The sequence below is a fragment of the Podarcis erhardii genome (genome assembly GCF_964252035.2).
Source record: "Podarcis erhardii genome assembly, chromosome: 15".
Classification (NCBI taxonomy): domain Eukaryota; kingdom Metazoa; phylum Chordata; class Lepidosauria; order Squamata; family Lacertidae; genus Podarcis; species Podarcis erhardii.
Window position 1 is genome coordinate 10,542,426 of NC_138505.1, and position 14,543 is coordinate 10,556,968.

The 14,543-nt window shown below is 48.2% G+C and overlaps 1 protein-coding gene across 1 annotated transcript in view; it reads right to left on the bottom strand.

Moving 5' to 3' along the window:
• ASH1L (ASH1 like histone lysine methyltransferase) overlaps window positions 1-14,543 on the bottom strand; it is a 76,752-nt gene that overhangs the window by 6,861 nt on the left and 55,348 nt on the right. The window contains exons 9-24 of the mRNA XM_081841516.1: window positions 14,493-14,538; window positions 14,127-14,235; window positions 13,185-13,391; window positions 12,918-13,064; window positions 11,982-12,090; window positions 10,969-11,130; window positions 9,744-9,838; window positions 8,353-8,510; window positions 7,637-7,789; window positions 6,729-6,783; window positions 6,466-6,598; window positions 5,391-5,639; window positions 4,504-4,590; window positions 4,126-4,216; window positions 1,718-1,856; window positions 224-396 (exon numbers count right to left, since the gene is read on the bottom strand). Coding sequence (XP_081697642.1) covers window positions 224-396; window positions 1,718-1,856; window positions 4,126-4,216; window positions 4,504-4,590; window positions 5,391-5,639; window positions 6,466-6,598; window positions 6,729-6,783; window positions 7,637-7,789; window positions 8,353-8,510; window positions 9,744-9,838; window positions 10,969-11,130; window positions 11,982-12,090; window positions 12,918-13,064; window positions 13,185-13,391; window positions 14,127-14,235; window positions 14,493-14,538 — 2,113 coding nt within the window. The remainder of the gene's footprint in view (window positions 1-223; window positions 397-1,717; window positions 1,857-4,125; window positions 4,217-4,503; window positions 4,591-5,390; window positions 5,640-6,465; window positions 6,599-6,728; window positions 6,784-7,636; window positions 7,790-8,352; window positions 8,511-9,743; window positions 9,839-10,968; window positions 11,131-11,981; window positions 12,091-12,917; window positions 13,065-13,184; window positions 13,392-14,126; window positions 14,236-14,492; window positions 14,539-14,543) is intronic.

Sequence of the window (14,543 nt, forward strand, 5' to 3'; positions counted from 1 at the left end):
TTTGCACTTTTCCCAGCTCTACCATCTCCTTTTTAGACAGGGCACAACCAGAACTGTGAAGAGTGTGTACAGGCTGCCGAAGAGGTATTTCAGGGCTCAAACAGGAGCCTTTACCTATTTACACCTGGCACTGTGCGCTGGGGAGCACAACAGCCTGGGATTATAGGTCCCCCCTGGAGAGAAAAATCAAGGTGGCTCCAGGCCGCCAGGACCATTGACTTGCCTTTGCAATAGGTGTAGAGATCCAGGACGCAGCAGGTGCCCACCACGGCCTCCAAAGGGATGATCTCGTACAGCGGTACCCGGAACAGCTCGTTGTGGTAGAACTTCCGGGACGGGGAGTGGTGCGTTTCATGCGGACGGAAATAATGGTGGCCGAAGGCAAACCGTTCCTCCCTGATATAAGGAGGAAAAAAGGAAGGAGGTGTTTCCATTGGAGCTGAGATGACGGACCCAACGGACCCACACGCTTCCGCTTCCTCCTCCTCCTCCTCTACAGAATTTGCTCCCTTTTGCTAGGCTGACAGCCACAAGCCCTGGGATTCTGACACAACAGGTGAGCTGAGAGGAGAGGTGGTTTGGATGCTGACGATGGAGCACTGACTCATGAGAGCCCCAGCCAGACCCAAGGTGACCTCAGTGAGGGAGCTTGGCTTTTATTCCTCTCCCTCCTGGTTGCCTGCAAATGAATCTGTGTTTACGGAGGAGCTTAATACGATCGCTGTTAAATATAATTAAGTTTTAAGTGTGTACTCATTGCCAGGCCTCAACTAGAAGCTGGGAATTGATCATTGCCATGCGGAAAAACAGCAGAGATTTGGCAGGCACCCTCCTTTTCAGCTTTTAGGCATCTCTCAAAGATGTTTTTATGCTGACTGATTTAGACAGCTGTCAAAATTTTCTTGATTAGCCATTCATTTTAATTATTTGGCTTTTATGGCATTTTATGCTTTTCCGAACTTGTATAGATTGTTGTACATGCACCATAATATTTTGTGTAACTTGGTGGGGTGTGTGTGTGTGCATGTGTGTGCGTGTGCGCGCGCGCGCGCGTGTGTGTGTGTGTGTGTGTGTGTGTGTGTATATATATATATATATATATATATATATATATATATATATATATGGTGGCATATGTACATAAATATATATTATAAAAAACAAATATATTTATGGGTGATGAGTGCTGAGGTTCAGATCAGCCAAGCCTAAGATTGAAGATAAAGATCTGAACTGCAGCCATTTCTCAGTGCAGTAAGAGCACACTAGTGGAGGAGCATGACGACATCCTGTGAAGCTCTCATTGGTCTCTGGAGACAGGGCTTAGCTGAACCTCCTGTCTGCACTGGACACATCCGCCAAAGGAGGAGAATGATGTCACCAAATGAATGATGTCCTCCAACCCTCCCGGTCTTGCTGGCTTACAACTGCAGCTGGCTATTCTTGCTGGGGATCATGGGAGTCCAGCAACATTTGGTGTGTGTGTGTGTTATAGGTTACCCACCTCTTTAGTTTTCTCACCCCAGGAAAAGAGGTGGGGAAATCTTACGGCTTCATGAACTGCCACCACCTGCTACTTTCATGCAAGGGAGGGATGGGGATGGGAAAATTCTCCGATGACACGTTTTTGATGGGAGTCCAATGTGGCTGGTCTCCCACCAAAGGTCAGTGAGATCGAGCTCCGCTTTTTTTAAAGCAAGGTGGGGCTGGAACTTACTTCTCGTTCTTCCAGAGCTTTTCAATACGGAAGATGTCGAGTCTCTCTCTGTTGATGTGGGAGAGCAGGCGGTACGACTGCCGGACAGGGTGGCCGTCCGGGGTCCTTCGGCTGTCTCTCATCAGGTACACGCAGTCACCTGTTGATGGGGTGGAGAAGGGCGTATCAGAGCGGCTTTCTTATACCCCAGCAGGGTGGATTTACAGAAGCCTAACAAACTGAACGGTGGTAGCAGAGGGGGCTCAGCAGTTGAAAGCATGGGCTGCGTGCAAAAAAGAACTGCCAGGTTCAATGAAATGGTGTCTCCAGCTAGGAAGCCGGCTGGATCAGACCAAGCCTCTGTCCAGTCTAGCATCCCGTTTCCTTTAGTGGCTAACTAGAAGCCCACAAAGCAGGGGCTTAAGGGCAATGGGTCTCCCCTGTTTGGTTTTGAACAGAGACATCCTGACAATGAACAGGGGTGGCCCATTTAGTCTGTTGAGTGGAGCGGTCTCCCGCGGGAGGCTGTGGACTCTCCTTCCTTGGAGGTTTTTAAGCAGAGGTCAGATGGCCGTCTGTCATGGATGCTTTAGTTGAGACTCCGGCATTGCAGGGGGCTGGACAAGATGGGGTCCCTTCTGACGCTACGATTCTGAGATTCTAATACCATGACTTTTCCATAAAAGCTGCCTAATTCCCTTCCTCCTACCCAACTACCACCACAGAGCCCCGATTTCTGAGGCTGAGAAAACAACCTGGAGAGCTGCCGCCAGTCGGACCAGGTGGCCCCAGTGCTTAGGTGGCCCAAGATTTCTTTTTTTTTTTTCATACATGATTTTTATTGTTTTTAAATCATAACAAACGGAAAATAAAACAATTTACATCTTATTATCACAGATTCCTTTCTTTGAGACTTCCTTCAACTTCCCCTCGAATCATCCATGCCCTTGTTTAACAAATTCCCGCAAATCCTAGTTTATATTGACATTATTTTCTCTTTTCTTTTCTTTTTCTCTTTAGACAATATTCCAACCTTTTCACAGAGCCTTTTTAAACCCAACTAGCGTTATCTGACCCTCACTTATATTATCCAGATACTCCACAAATTTCCCCCAGTCATCAATGAACCTTTGGTCTTTTAAATATCTAATTTTTCCCGTCAATCTGTCCATCTCCGCGTAGTCTAACAGTTTTGCTCTCCATTCCTCAAGCGTCGGTATGTTCTGTTGTTTCCAATTTTGAGCCAATAGGACCCTTGCGGCCGTTATTGCATATTGAAAGAATTTACCGTCATTGTTCTTTATATCACTTCCTGCTAGTCCTAACAAAAAAGCCTCTGGTTTTTTTTCAAAGTTGTATCTTAGTATACTCTTCATTTCATTATATACACTTTCCCAAAAACCTTTGACCTTTCTGCAGTCCCACCACATGTGGAAAAAGGATCCCTCTTTTTCCCTGCATTTCCAGCATTTGTTGCAAGTTTTATATATTTTTGCTAATTTTGCGGGTGTTATATACCATCGGTAAAACATCTTCATGAGGTTCTCCTTTAACGTTATACAAGCTGTGAATTTGAGGTTTTTTCCCCCAAAGTTTCTCCCATTCTTCGTAATATATGTTATGACCGATGTCCCTTGCCCAATGAATCATCACCGACTTCACTTCCTCATCTATCAAATTACACTCTAATAGCAGATTGTACATTTTAGAAAGGATTTTATAGTCATTATTTATTATTTCAGTCTGGAATTTAGATTCTTTGTCCGCATAACCTCTCTCTTTAATGTCTTGTTTAAACATTTCGTTTATTTGGAAATAGTGTAGCCAATCAAATACAGGTGGCCCAAGATTTCTAACTCGCTTAATGTCTCACCTTTAATTTTGATACCCTCAATCAGTGAGCAAGGCAGGCTCAAGCACCTGGACAAACAGCAGTCGCGAGAGAGGGGATGGATGTCCCAAAGGACCCTCTCGGCTGCCTCTTAATTAATCCAAATCTCCAGAATCAGTCCTTTTGTGTCTGAGGTAGTCCCTGGAGGGGAGGGGGCACCAGGCACTCTATGCTATACTGTGAACTGTATGAAACACCTAGAAATCTTCAGCCGCGACTCCAATCCTCAGTAATATGGATAGGATTAAGTATCTGTTGTCTGGTTCGGACTAGTCTGTAATGTTCAACGCAGCTAAATTTGCAGAGAAGGCTGCTAAACTTAGAACAAGCTATGTGACTGCCCTTGAGATTTAAGGTTCCCATTTTATGTAAGCTTTATTTATTGTACAGGTCAAGTTTTTATCTTTATGTAATTTTTTAATGTATAGTTTATGTTCCTGTGCTTCTGCTTGGCTACAACCTGTGTTTTGGCTGCCTTCTTAAAAACTTTGAATATTATGAATTTCCCTCCTGCCCCCCAGGAAGTCAACACACCCACCTTGACGTAGCAACAGATCGTCCCGTAACAGACAGATGAAGTAAACGCAGCCAGGCTGGGCGTAATGAGGTCGGGGAATCATAGGAACCTCCTGCGAGAAAGAAAAAGGCAAAAGGCGTTGACATGTCTTGTCATCCTGACTACGTTTAGAAACCAAGATGAACGCAGACGCAGCACTAATAAATCCTGCACCTTCCATGGAACCCTGGGGACTGTGGTTTTGTGAAGAACATTTGAACACTGAAAGGCTACAATTCCCAGGCTTCCTTAGAGGAGAAAGCCGCTGAAACAGCCTGGCTGTGTAAAAAATAAAGAGGCCAATGGCGTGAGGGTTTCAAAGTCACCCTGCCCAGTTCTGGGCAAGCGAAGGTGGCTTACCCTGTCCACTGTGCGAGGTTCACACTGCTCACACAAGTAGTGTTCGACGTCAGAGTTCACCCCCATACAGTCACAGTGCTGCCAGACCTACAGGAGAAAACAGACACATCAGAAAGTGCGGGAAAGGAGATCCACCCCAAAGCATCAGAAGACGAGTTTCATTTATTTTAAAGCATATCTGAACAGTTTAAGATTTCTTAACTCAAATAATGCAGCCTAAAAACAATGCAACAGCATCTTAAAAACAGAGATTATCAGGGATGGATAAGGCTCTCTGCCTGAGAGGCCAGAGAGTCAATGTCAAGCAGAGTAGAAAATACTGACTCATATGTGCCAGTGGTCTGATTTTTTTTTTTTTTTTTTATTATTATTATTATTATTATTATTATTATTATTAGCTGCCCTTCACCTGTAGATCTCAGGGTGGTTCACAACATAAAATTACAATATAAAAACCACAAAATTCATAGTAAAGGTAAGGCCACCAACAAACCAATAATGCTCCCTCTGATGACACATTTAAAAGGGCATCAGATGTCAATTAGCCAAAGGCCTGGTTGAAGAGGAAATTTCTACCTAGTGCTTAAAAGTGTATGAAGGTGCCAGTCAAACCTCCCTGGGGAGAGCGTTCCACGAATAGGGAGCCACCTTCCGGCCTTCTTGTGGAGGAGGCACATGAAGAAGGGCCTCAGGGGGCGCACCTCTGTTCTAATAGGTTCAGATTCCTCTGGCCCACCAATACCAGGCTGCTAGAGGAGGGAATCCAGCCATTGGTCTGGACCTTGCCTTTTGACAGAACAGGGCCAGGTACAGGGGCTACGTGTGAGCAGACGTTTCTCATCTGCAGCAAGTCTTGTGAGGGAGAGGAGTGTACAACCTGCCCTCACCATGCACTTGTCGCACTGGATCATGAGCCCCTCGTCCTTGTACAAGCCACAGATGCAGCGGATCACGTCCTCGTCCTTCTCGTGCCCGCTCTCCTTCTCGCACATGGAGGTCTCGCTGCTGTCCGCCTCGCTCGCCGTCTCTCCGACGATCTCATCGATCTGGGCAGCTGCCTCGTGGCGGGCGTTGTAGTAGGCCTTCCGCAGCCGGCAGACATCCCGCCCAATTGGGGATTTCCTGCCGTAGTATTTCTGCGCAGAAGACAAAAGTCCAGAAACTCAGAGCCTTTCCCACCCCCACTGAAATGCCCTTTCTGCTTCAATCTTTGCCGCCATAAAACTCTGACGTAGGCGCCCTCTGCCCCGGTCCCATCACCTTCTCCTTCCTACCCACTAGTCCCTCCCAGCTTGGTTCATTTTCTTCCAGCACAAGGAATAAGTGGGCACTGCAACAGAACATTACAGCAGGAGATACAGAAACATCAAGTCAAGGACAAACAGACTGAAAAATAGTTTCTATCCAAGAGCTGTGGCCTTCTTAAACGCTGTAACTCGATAGTGTGACCTGGGAGTTTGATGGGTGTGGGTGTGGGTGTGGCTGGAATGTGGTTTGTTTGGTTGTTGTTGTTGTTTTGCTTTTGTTGTTTTTAAGGGATGGCATCCAATTTCGTTGCACTTGTGCAATGTTGCACTTGTGTAATGACAATAAAGAATCTATCTATCTATCTATCTATCTATCTATCTATCTATCTATCCGCAAGATGCAAGGGCAGTGGCTTCTGATTCAAGACTCCGCCCAGCCTCGAATGGGAGTTGTAGTGAGTTCACTGGGGTTAGGTGGGGTTCTCAGGAGTGGGGTGGTGGAAAGGAAAAAGGACATCTCTCCTCCTCTGCCACTCTCCTGAGGCCCTTCCTCTACTGTGTTATTTGGTGTCGCAAGGCCTCCAGCCCAGAACTTGAGCATTTCAGAGAATTGTATGCAAGGCAATTAATAAATACATCTCAACTCTCAAAGGACCAGCTGGGACCCTCGGCTAGAACCAAGTGCCTTCCTCTGCCAACACAACAGCAAACTCACTTCAGTGTTGCGGAAGACCTTCAGCATGTCGCCATCAAAAGCTTCCACAGTTTTGTAGTAGCCTGTCAAGATCTGCTTCTCGATGGTGGTGAGATCAAGGGGGTCGGAGATCTTCTCATAGTAATCTGCGTTTCTAAACCAGGCGGGGGGGCGGGAATGTGCAAGGTTACTGATAAGCCCGTATTTGAGGAATGACATGAAACTTCTTTTGTAAAATCACAGATTCTCCACCACTCCCCCTTTTGAGAATGCTAAAAACCTACTTTTTCTTCGGGGGAAGATTCAGCAAAGGAGTTGCTAGCAGCTGTCTGGAGGAATCTGTAACGGAAGCAGAGGGATGCAGAGCAGTTGTCAGAGGGGTTTTACTGTATGGTTGGTCTTGGGTAGTTTTTGGGGTGGGTGGGTGTTATTTGGCAGGAGAAATTATGAAGAACTATATGTGGGAAAGAAACACATGCCCCTTAGTCCCTGACTTGCCTAAGTCACAGCTACATCACAAGCTGAAATTAAGAAGCAATGCAACTTACAGTTTCTTTAAATAGGCCCTTGTGGCAAGTGCTGGTCAAGTTCATGCCCTTCTTGTGGGCTCAGGTGGGGCCACGGCAAGATAGATGGGCCTTTTGGTCTGATCCAGCAGCCAGGCTCTTCTGGTGTTCCAATGAATTTCCTCCACCCGCTGTGTACTCCCTCCCTCAAATTCTGTCCACTACTTCTAGAGCTCAAACCCCTTCTGCTATAGCTCTTTACAATTCAAGACTAAGGAGGTGGGAGCAGCATGTGTATCAAACACTTGACAGTCCTCATGGGTGACGGACGGAGAGACAGAGGCTGGCCACCCCACAGCAAATGCTGCAAAAGCCAAGGAAGTGTATGGGAAGCTGCCTCATACAGGATCAGACCACTGGGTCCACCTCACTCAGTGGCACTGTTGACACTGGCTGGGCAGCAGTTCTGCAGCTTTTCAGACCAGGGTCCTTCCCAGCCTCATCTGAAGATGCCAGGGATGCAAAGCCTTCCCCCAAAGTAGCTCCTGCTCTCACCCATGAGCCACTCATCACTTAACCCCTGAAATCCTACACTCAAGCTCTCCTCCCTCTGGAAACCCAGCAACACAGGATTGTGGAGCCTGTCAAACGATCAGCTCCTGCCTCTGGCCCTCGGCAGCCATCACCTTTGTACGAGATGATCCCGTCGCAGATCTCCTTGAAGATTTGCGCGAGGCGTGCGGCCCGCGCCACTTCGATGTTCTCCTCGGCCGCAGCCAGCCGCCGTGTCCGCACTGAGCGGGCAGTCTGCAGGGCAGAGAACTGTGTCATGAAGACATCTGAAAAAGAGAGGGGAGGAAGAGATGCCTCTTTAGTCAAAGCCCGCAGGAACACAGAAAGCAACCGGCCCAATTAGTTTGGTTTTGTCTGCAGCTCCCCAGGGTTTCCATCTCTCTCAACCCTACTGGGAGGCAGCTAACTAGAGAACCTGGGACTTCCTGATCTGCTACTGAGCTACCTTCCCACTTCCTCTCCCCTGAACAACATGTATGTCTGAGGGACTTAAAAACCGGCAACTCTCATTGTACAGAGCGGGGGCTTTGCATATATCATGCCACTGCTGCTGGATATAAAATTTTAGTTGAATGCAACACAAAGGGTAAAATGTGGTCACGGTGCTGCTTGTCCAATTGCCTGGGGCAAGGCAGAATCGTTTTTAGGTGACTAGGAAAAGGAGGTTCAAGTTTGGTTCATTAGGTCACAAATATCTGACACAGACAGGATGGCAACTTTTTGCAAGACTGATTTGAGAAAGGTTAAGGTCCACGGAATGCTTATCGCTTATCCAGGAGACACCGAGAAAGGCTGGGAGATTCACACCAGTTGCAACAGGGGCACTGACCAGATTTTATATTGCCATCATCCCGGCACATCCCATTCCAGCGGGTGTATAACGAGGCGGACTGAAGGTTGTCGCTGGCGTGCTTGACCTCCTCTTGCTTCTGCCGGATCTTCTCCCAATTGCGCACCAAGAAAACATGATGCTTCAGCACAAAATTCCTTGGGGAAGCACAAATAAAGATGAGGGATGTGGAAGAGAAGAGGTGGGGGCTGAAATAAAAGGCTTTCTTCGCTTTTCAAGGTTGGCTGCTGTGGGATATTTGCAACACATCGTCACAGCATAGTAGTGAGAGATTCCTGTCTAAGGGGTTGGAATCTACATGAGATCAGAATGGGAAGAGGAGGAGGAGGAAGGGTCAGGAATAGAGACCAAGAAGCATCAGACAGATGCCAGGGAGGCACAGGTTAAAAGCAAGGGTTGGGCCATTTCTGTAGAAAGGCTCAACTCAGACCTACCAATCCATGATTCGTTCTGATCGTGATTTGGAACACATAATCACAGCCTGAGCATCTTAATAAAGCCACGATTTAGACCTGCTTGTCTGCTTCCACTTCCCTACCCATTCAGCTTTTATATAATGCAGCTGGCTCTGGGGAGGCAGCAACGAGTCTGCGGTTTGTCAATTCTAACATCTCACCAAACCACTTTTTTAAAAAATCCTTATTGGCCAGCTGTTTGCAAACCATGGTATAGAACATTGTGCAAAGTCATAGCTAAAGCTTTCTCAATTGTGGGATGGCATGAGGTGTGAATAATTTCACACAGCTGCTTGTTAAGTTTTGCCCATTATGTATTATGTACTACTGTTACCTGATATCACGTACTACTGATTATTATCAGCAATAATTATGAAATTATATATACAGGTTTTTATAGAGAGGGAGAGAGAATACTGCATGCATATTATTTTTGCACTGTATTTGCAAACAGTCTGCATCTGTACTGGGACTATCTTAACTGTTCTTATATATGGAATTGTTTTAAATGTTTATGCTATTATGTTGCAAGCCATCCTGTGGTAGTTTCATAGAATCATAGAATTTCAGAGTTGGAAAGGATTCTAATAACAGGCTCTTCTTACTTTCTGATGACAAAAGGCAGGGCAGAAATTTATTAAATCAAAACGAAATAAAGTGAGCCAAAATGCAGCTTTGGGGAAGATCTAGCTCAGGCTTCCTCAACCTCAGCCCTCCAGATGTTTTGAGACTACAGTTCCCATCATCCCTGATCACTGGTCCTGCTAGCTAGGGATCGTGGGAGTTGTAGGCCAAAAACATCTGGAGGGCCGAGGTTGAGGAAGCCTGGTCTAGCTCATGCCCCTGCGCCCAAAGTAGGAGGAAGGGAAACTTGTTGGGAAGAGACAAGGGAATGGAGCTGCCCTTCATCCTCACCTTTCCCTGTTGGACATGGGCTTCATTTGGAGCTGCGGTGTCAGCCGAGTCGGGGTACTCGAGCTTTCACTGGGCTCCTCAGGAACGTGACCCTTCTGTAAAACAAAACAAACCCTTCTTGAGAAGAGAATCCAAGAACAAAGAAAGCCAACTGCGAAAAGACAGTGGTTAGAATCCTGAACTTGGGTCAGGCAGGTTTAAATTCCTACTCAGTGTATATAGCTGAGCTGCCCAACACAGGCAAGATTATTTCCCTTTCAGGGCTTAAATGTGGGAGGGGAGGGTGGAAGTTAAGGTAAGTACATGAAGCAAGATGGGGGCCCCACTTTGTTCCTCTCATTCAAAACCATTATTGGAACGGGCATGTCCATGCTGTTCCCTCATTACCAACAGGAGGTTGATTTGGGTCTGGGTGGAGAAGCATGCAGAACAGGAAGCACGTGCTATATGCGCATCCCATCCCACTCTCATTTTGTAAAATCTGAAAGAGTTGCTGAAATGGGGATCACATTCATGGTGGACAGAAGCATCCCAGCTGGTGAGGGAGAGAGACCTCCTACTGTGGTCAGCATTAACATGAGTGAAGAGATGTTGTGAGAGTATCAAGTTCCCTGTTCCTGCATGATTATATCAGGGTGGTCCAATGCCCTCAAGCCTCTTTTGGAGGTCATCGACAACGTTTGATGCTTCCCAAGTCCTCACACTACCATCCCAAAGCCAGGTAACTGAGGCACTGGGCTTCAGGAAGGAGGTGTGAGGGCTCAGACAGGGTCCTAGAGACCTCCCCAAAGCCAAGTGCAGTGTTTACCCAGCTTTGGGAAGGCAGCATGAGGGCTGGGGAGGGGGCACCAAATTCTGGGCTTGCTCTCTCCTGCCCTCCGAACACGACACAGCAGAGTGCGGCCCATGGGTTCCATGTCACAAGTACTCTTGAGGTATGGAAAGTTGGGCCGCCCCGCGTTAGATCATTGCCACAAGTAGCAAGCAGATTTATTGAAAGAAAAGTCAAACAAACTGAGCACATGAAGTGGTCCTGCGCTAGATGAAACCACTGCTACCCACTATGCTTTTTAAAACAGAGATGTCGGGCACTGAACCTGGCGCCTTCTGCACGCCAAATACGAGCTCTCAACCATGCTCACCCCCTCTGACCCAAGCGGCAACTGTAGGCATGGAGTGTGGCAAACGCCCCCCCCCACCTGCCTCCTGCTCTGTGCACACTCACCCTCTTCTTCAACTTGTGCTTGGATTTCCTCTTCTCTTTGGACCGGCTCGGCCTCCTCTGGGCAGTGACGGGCTGGTTGGTTTTGCTCGGGAGGCCGTTCACGCGCTGGCTCTTGCCCCCGATGATCCCTCTGCACTTCTCAAAGCCGCATTTGCAGAGTTGCTTGGAAGAGAAAGGAGACAACACTCACCTTGAAAACGCCCCCTTGGCGAAGCTTGCAACCCAGGCCAATAGGACCCATCAAGAATCCCTGCCTGCTCATACAGTCCCATCCATTCGATGGGACACTGCAGGGACCAATGTATGAATGGGCTTGTGCTTGGTTGGCGCCTCTGTGTTTCTGCTTCCTTTTTTCTGGCCTCCTTTTTTGTGATGACTACTGTGCTGGAGCTGCTGTCTCAATTTGGCAACCTGAGTGGATCTATCCTTCATGCATGGAGGATAGTGTATGCGGGGATCTCATGGCCACTGTCCTGTGAGCTAAGACCCCGTTACTGTGTTCAAATAAGAGGCATGTATTATGGTGCTAGGTGTGCTTAATTTCCTGGGCTTTTGGCCTGCCTACTCTGCATATGGGCAAACTGGGGCTCCTTCTCTCAGGTGAGAAGCTTTCTGCCGTTGCTGCTGCTGGGCAAGCACCTCTGCCTCACCTTTGCCCTTCCCCGACTCCACCATACTGCTTGCTCCTGGCAGGGCGACAGTAGCAGATGTTAGGGCCAACAGCGGGGTCAAGCTGGGTATCTAGGGTGTCTACATCTGCTTAAATGAGGTGTCTTGGTATACTGGCTGCTATAATTTGAGGGGCCCTTTTTAGGCAAGCGCCCCATGAAAGTCTGCAGGGTGCTGAGCTATTATTAACAGAATTTTCCAGGTGACCAAAGTGATCTCACGGGGCATCTCATACATTTGCGCCTCCAACTTGTACCAATGAGGAGGGACTAGCCTAAAGAATTAAAAATGCAGCCATGCTCTTCTCCCCCAGGCCTTTCTGGGAGTGATGATGCAACCCTCACCTGCTTTTCCACATTGAAGGAGTGGAAGTTGTAATCGTAAGTCAGCTCAGTGCCAGCAGGCATATCCTTCAATGCATACAGCCCAATCCTGTAGACACCGTTGACGGACCTGCAGGCAGAAAGGGAAGAGGATGTGCTTGCAACTCTGGACAGGGCAGGAAGGCACGACAGCTGTCTCAGCACTGCTAAGGCCCTGGAAGCGTATTATACCTCAATTGGAAACCAATGCCTCCCCTGCCCCACCCCCAAAATGGTGCTCCAGGAAAGGGGTTGGAATTGTGGCTCAGTTCGCTTGTAACCATGGCTTCCCTGGGTCTGACAGAGCAGCAGGCATCAGATCTTAAAAAGTTACACAGCTGTTCTTAAGATGACCAGCTGGTGTCCGTCTACACCAGGCGTTGGCAAGGTTTACCTCGCCTGGGCTAGTTAACTCCAGCGGAGATCCCTCTGTGGGCTGGATTGTGAGCACACGCCCTCACAATTTCTGGTGTCTACACAGACATGATTTCCGGCACCACGGAAATGAGTCCCTGCGCTGCGCCGGTTTAGCGCAGCACGCGGGGACTCACCGAGAGGGCGGCTCGGTTCGGGAGCGGCTTGGGGGCCAGTTAAACCCCCATGGGCCGCTTAGGGGCCTTAGGTTGCCTACCCCTGGTCTACACCCTCTAAACTGGTTGACAGCTCTACTCAGAACTGGGGCAGAGAGTGAGGCGGGGGAGAAAGAAGAGGGACCCCAACCTTCAGGCAGACACTGTTCTTTTAGGGTTCTGTGTGCAGCACTTTAAAATAAACCAAGTACTGTACACACGGATGCACACACCTAGGGACTGGACACAAGTGTAGGCCATCAGTTTTATAAAGGTACTAAAAGGCTCCGTGGTTGCCATAGCAAAAGCAATGAAAAATAGCAAGGCAACCCCCTCTGGAAGCTCTTACCATTTCTGCATCTCACAGTTTGGGTTGCAGCTGTGGTTGATGAAGCGCGCCTCGTTGCCCATGCGATAGCTGTCAATCACCATCCCGCTGTCGAGGTTGAGGCAATAGTGATCGCTGTGGTTGTGGTACTGCTCAATCATCCGGTTCCTAAAGAACAACGTGGGACAGTGCAGCTGGTGAAACACGCCCCGTCCTCTTGCTCTTCCGAACAAGGGCTGTGCCACGAATGCTTCTCCCCCACCCACTGCGGCGTTGCCCACGGCTTACCTGAACTCCTGCTCGCTGACCACTTCTCCCAAGTACTCGATGATGAACTGCCCAGCTTTCAGGGGCTCTTTTGTGCGGATGCCCCAGCCTTTCTCTTCGGCCCGGAAGCGCTCCAAGCACTGCACCCACTCATGCCTCTGGATCCGCTGGTTGCAGCACTGCTCCCCGCAGGGGCAGGTGTTGGGGGAGCACTCAGCGAAGATCATCCTGTAAGCAGAGGGAGGGCAGGCCGGCATGTCAGCATGGGTGCAGGGAAGCATCAGGAACATCGGGGCAGCCTTTCCGACAAACCTTGAGGCTCATTTTCAGGGTTTATTAAAAAACGTTTTTATCCACGCTCCCCTTCAACTAGCTCAGCGCTGTACATATGGTTCTCTGCTGCCCACATTTCCCTAACAACAACTCTGCGAGGTAGGTTATGCAGCCCTGCGTAGGGAAGTTTTCGATGTGTGGTTTTATGATTTTTTGGAAATTATAAAACCCAATCAGATGGGTGTCATAAAAATAATAAATAAGTAGTAGTAGTAGGACTGCATTCAAACAAAACCCTGACAATTAGCCATGGCCAGGTATGGAGTTTTGTATCCAACTGAAAAATGTTCCCAGCTTAAATTAATGGACTTAAATTAAGCCTGTCCGTTAATCTCAATGATTGTACCGTGAGTAGGACTTAGCAGTGTGTAAGTTAAGGCTGAAGTGAGGGTTTGGATACCCAGGGCTTTTTATGTAAGGCCCTGAAGTCTCAAAATAGTGCACCCAAGGCCCTGAAGTCTGAAAATAGTGCACCCAAGGCCCTGAAGTCTGAAAATAGTGCACCCAATGCTGGCTGTCTCACCTTGCTACTTGTGAGAAGCAGGTCTCTTTAATTTCCAGTGATTCTGTGTGTGCGCACGGACATGTCTTCGGTTGCAGCATTAATTATGTTGCGGCCCTGCAACTCACCTGTTCAAGCAGTCATCCAAACAACCGTTTCTGTTGCCATCCTCGGCCTTCTTGCAGTTGCAGGTCGTGGCCTCGTAACCAGAAAGAGGCTTCACATCCACATAGACGTCTGCAGAGGGAAAGGAGGAGTGAAAAGTATCTATCAACTTCTGAAACAGAGCTCCTCCCAGTCTACAAACCTCTCTCCCGGCTCGCCCACCCCGTTGACCTCAGTCCATAGAGAAAAGAGTAAAAGGCGGCAGCCTAGGAGCGGGGCTACTGCCAGGAGGTCAAAGAGGGTGCGGTCAAGTGGAGATAAAAGGCTGGCAAGGCTCCACAATTGAGGAAACCATAAAACCAGGGCTATATAAACACAAAGCTACTTACTAGAACGGATTTTTTTATAAAGCGGGACGTCTGGCTTTTTATACAACTGGA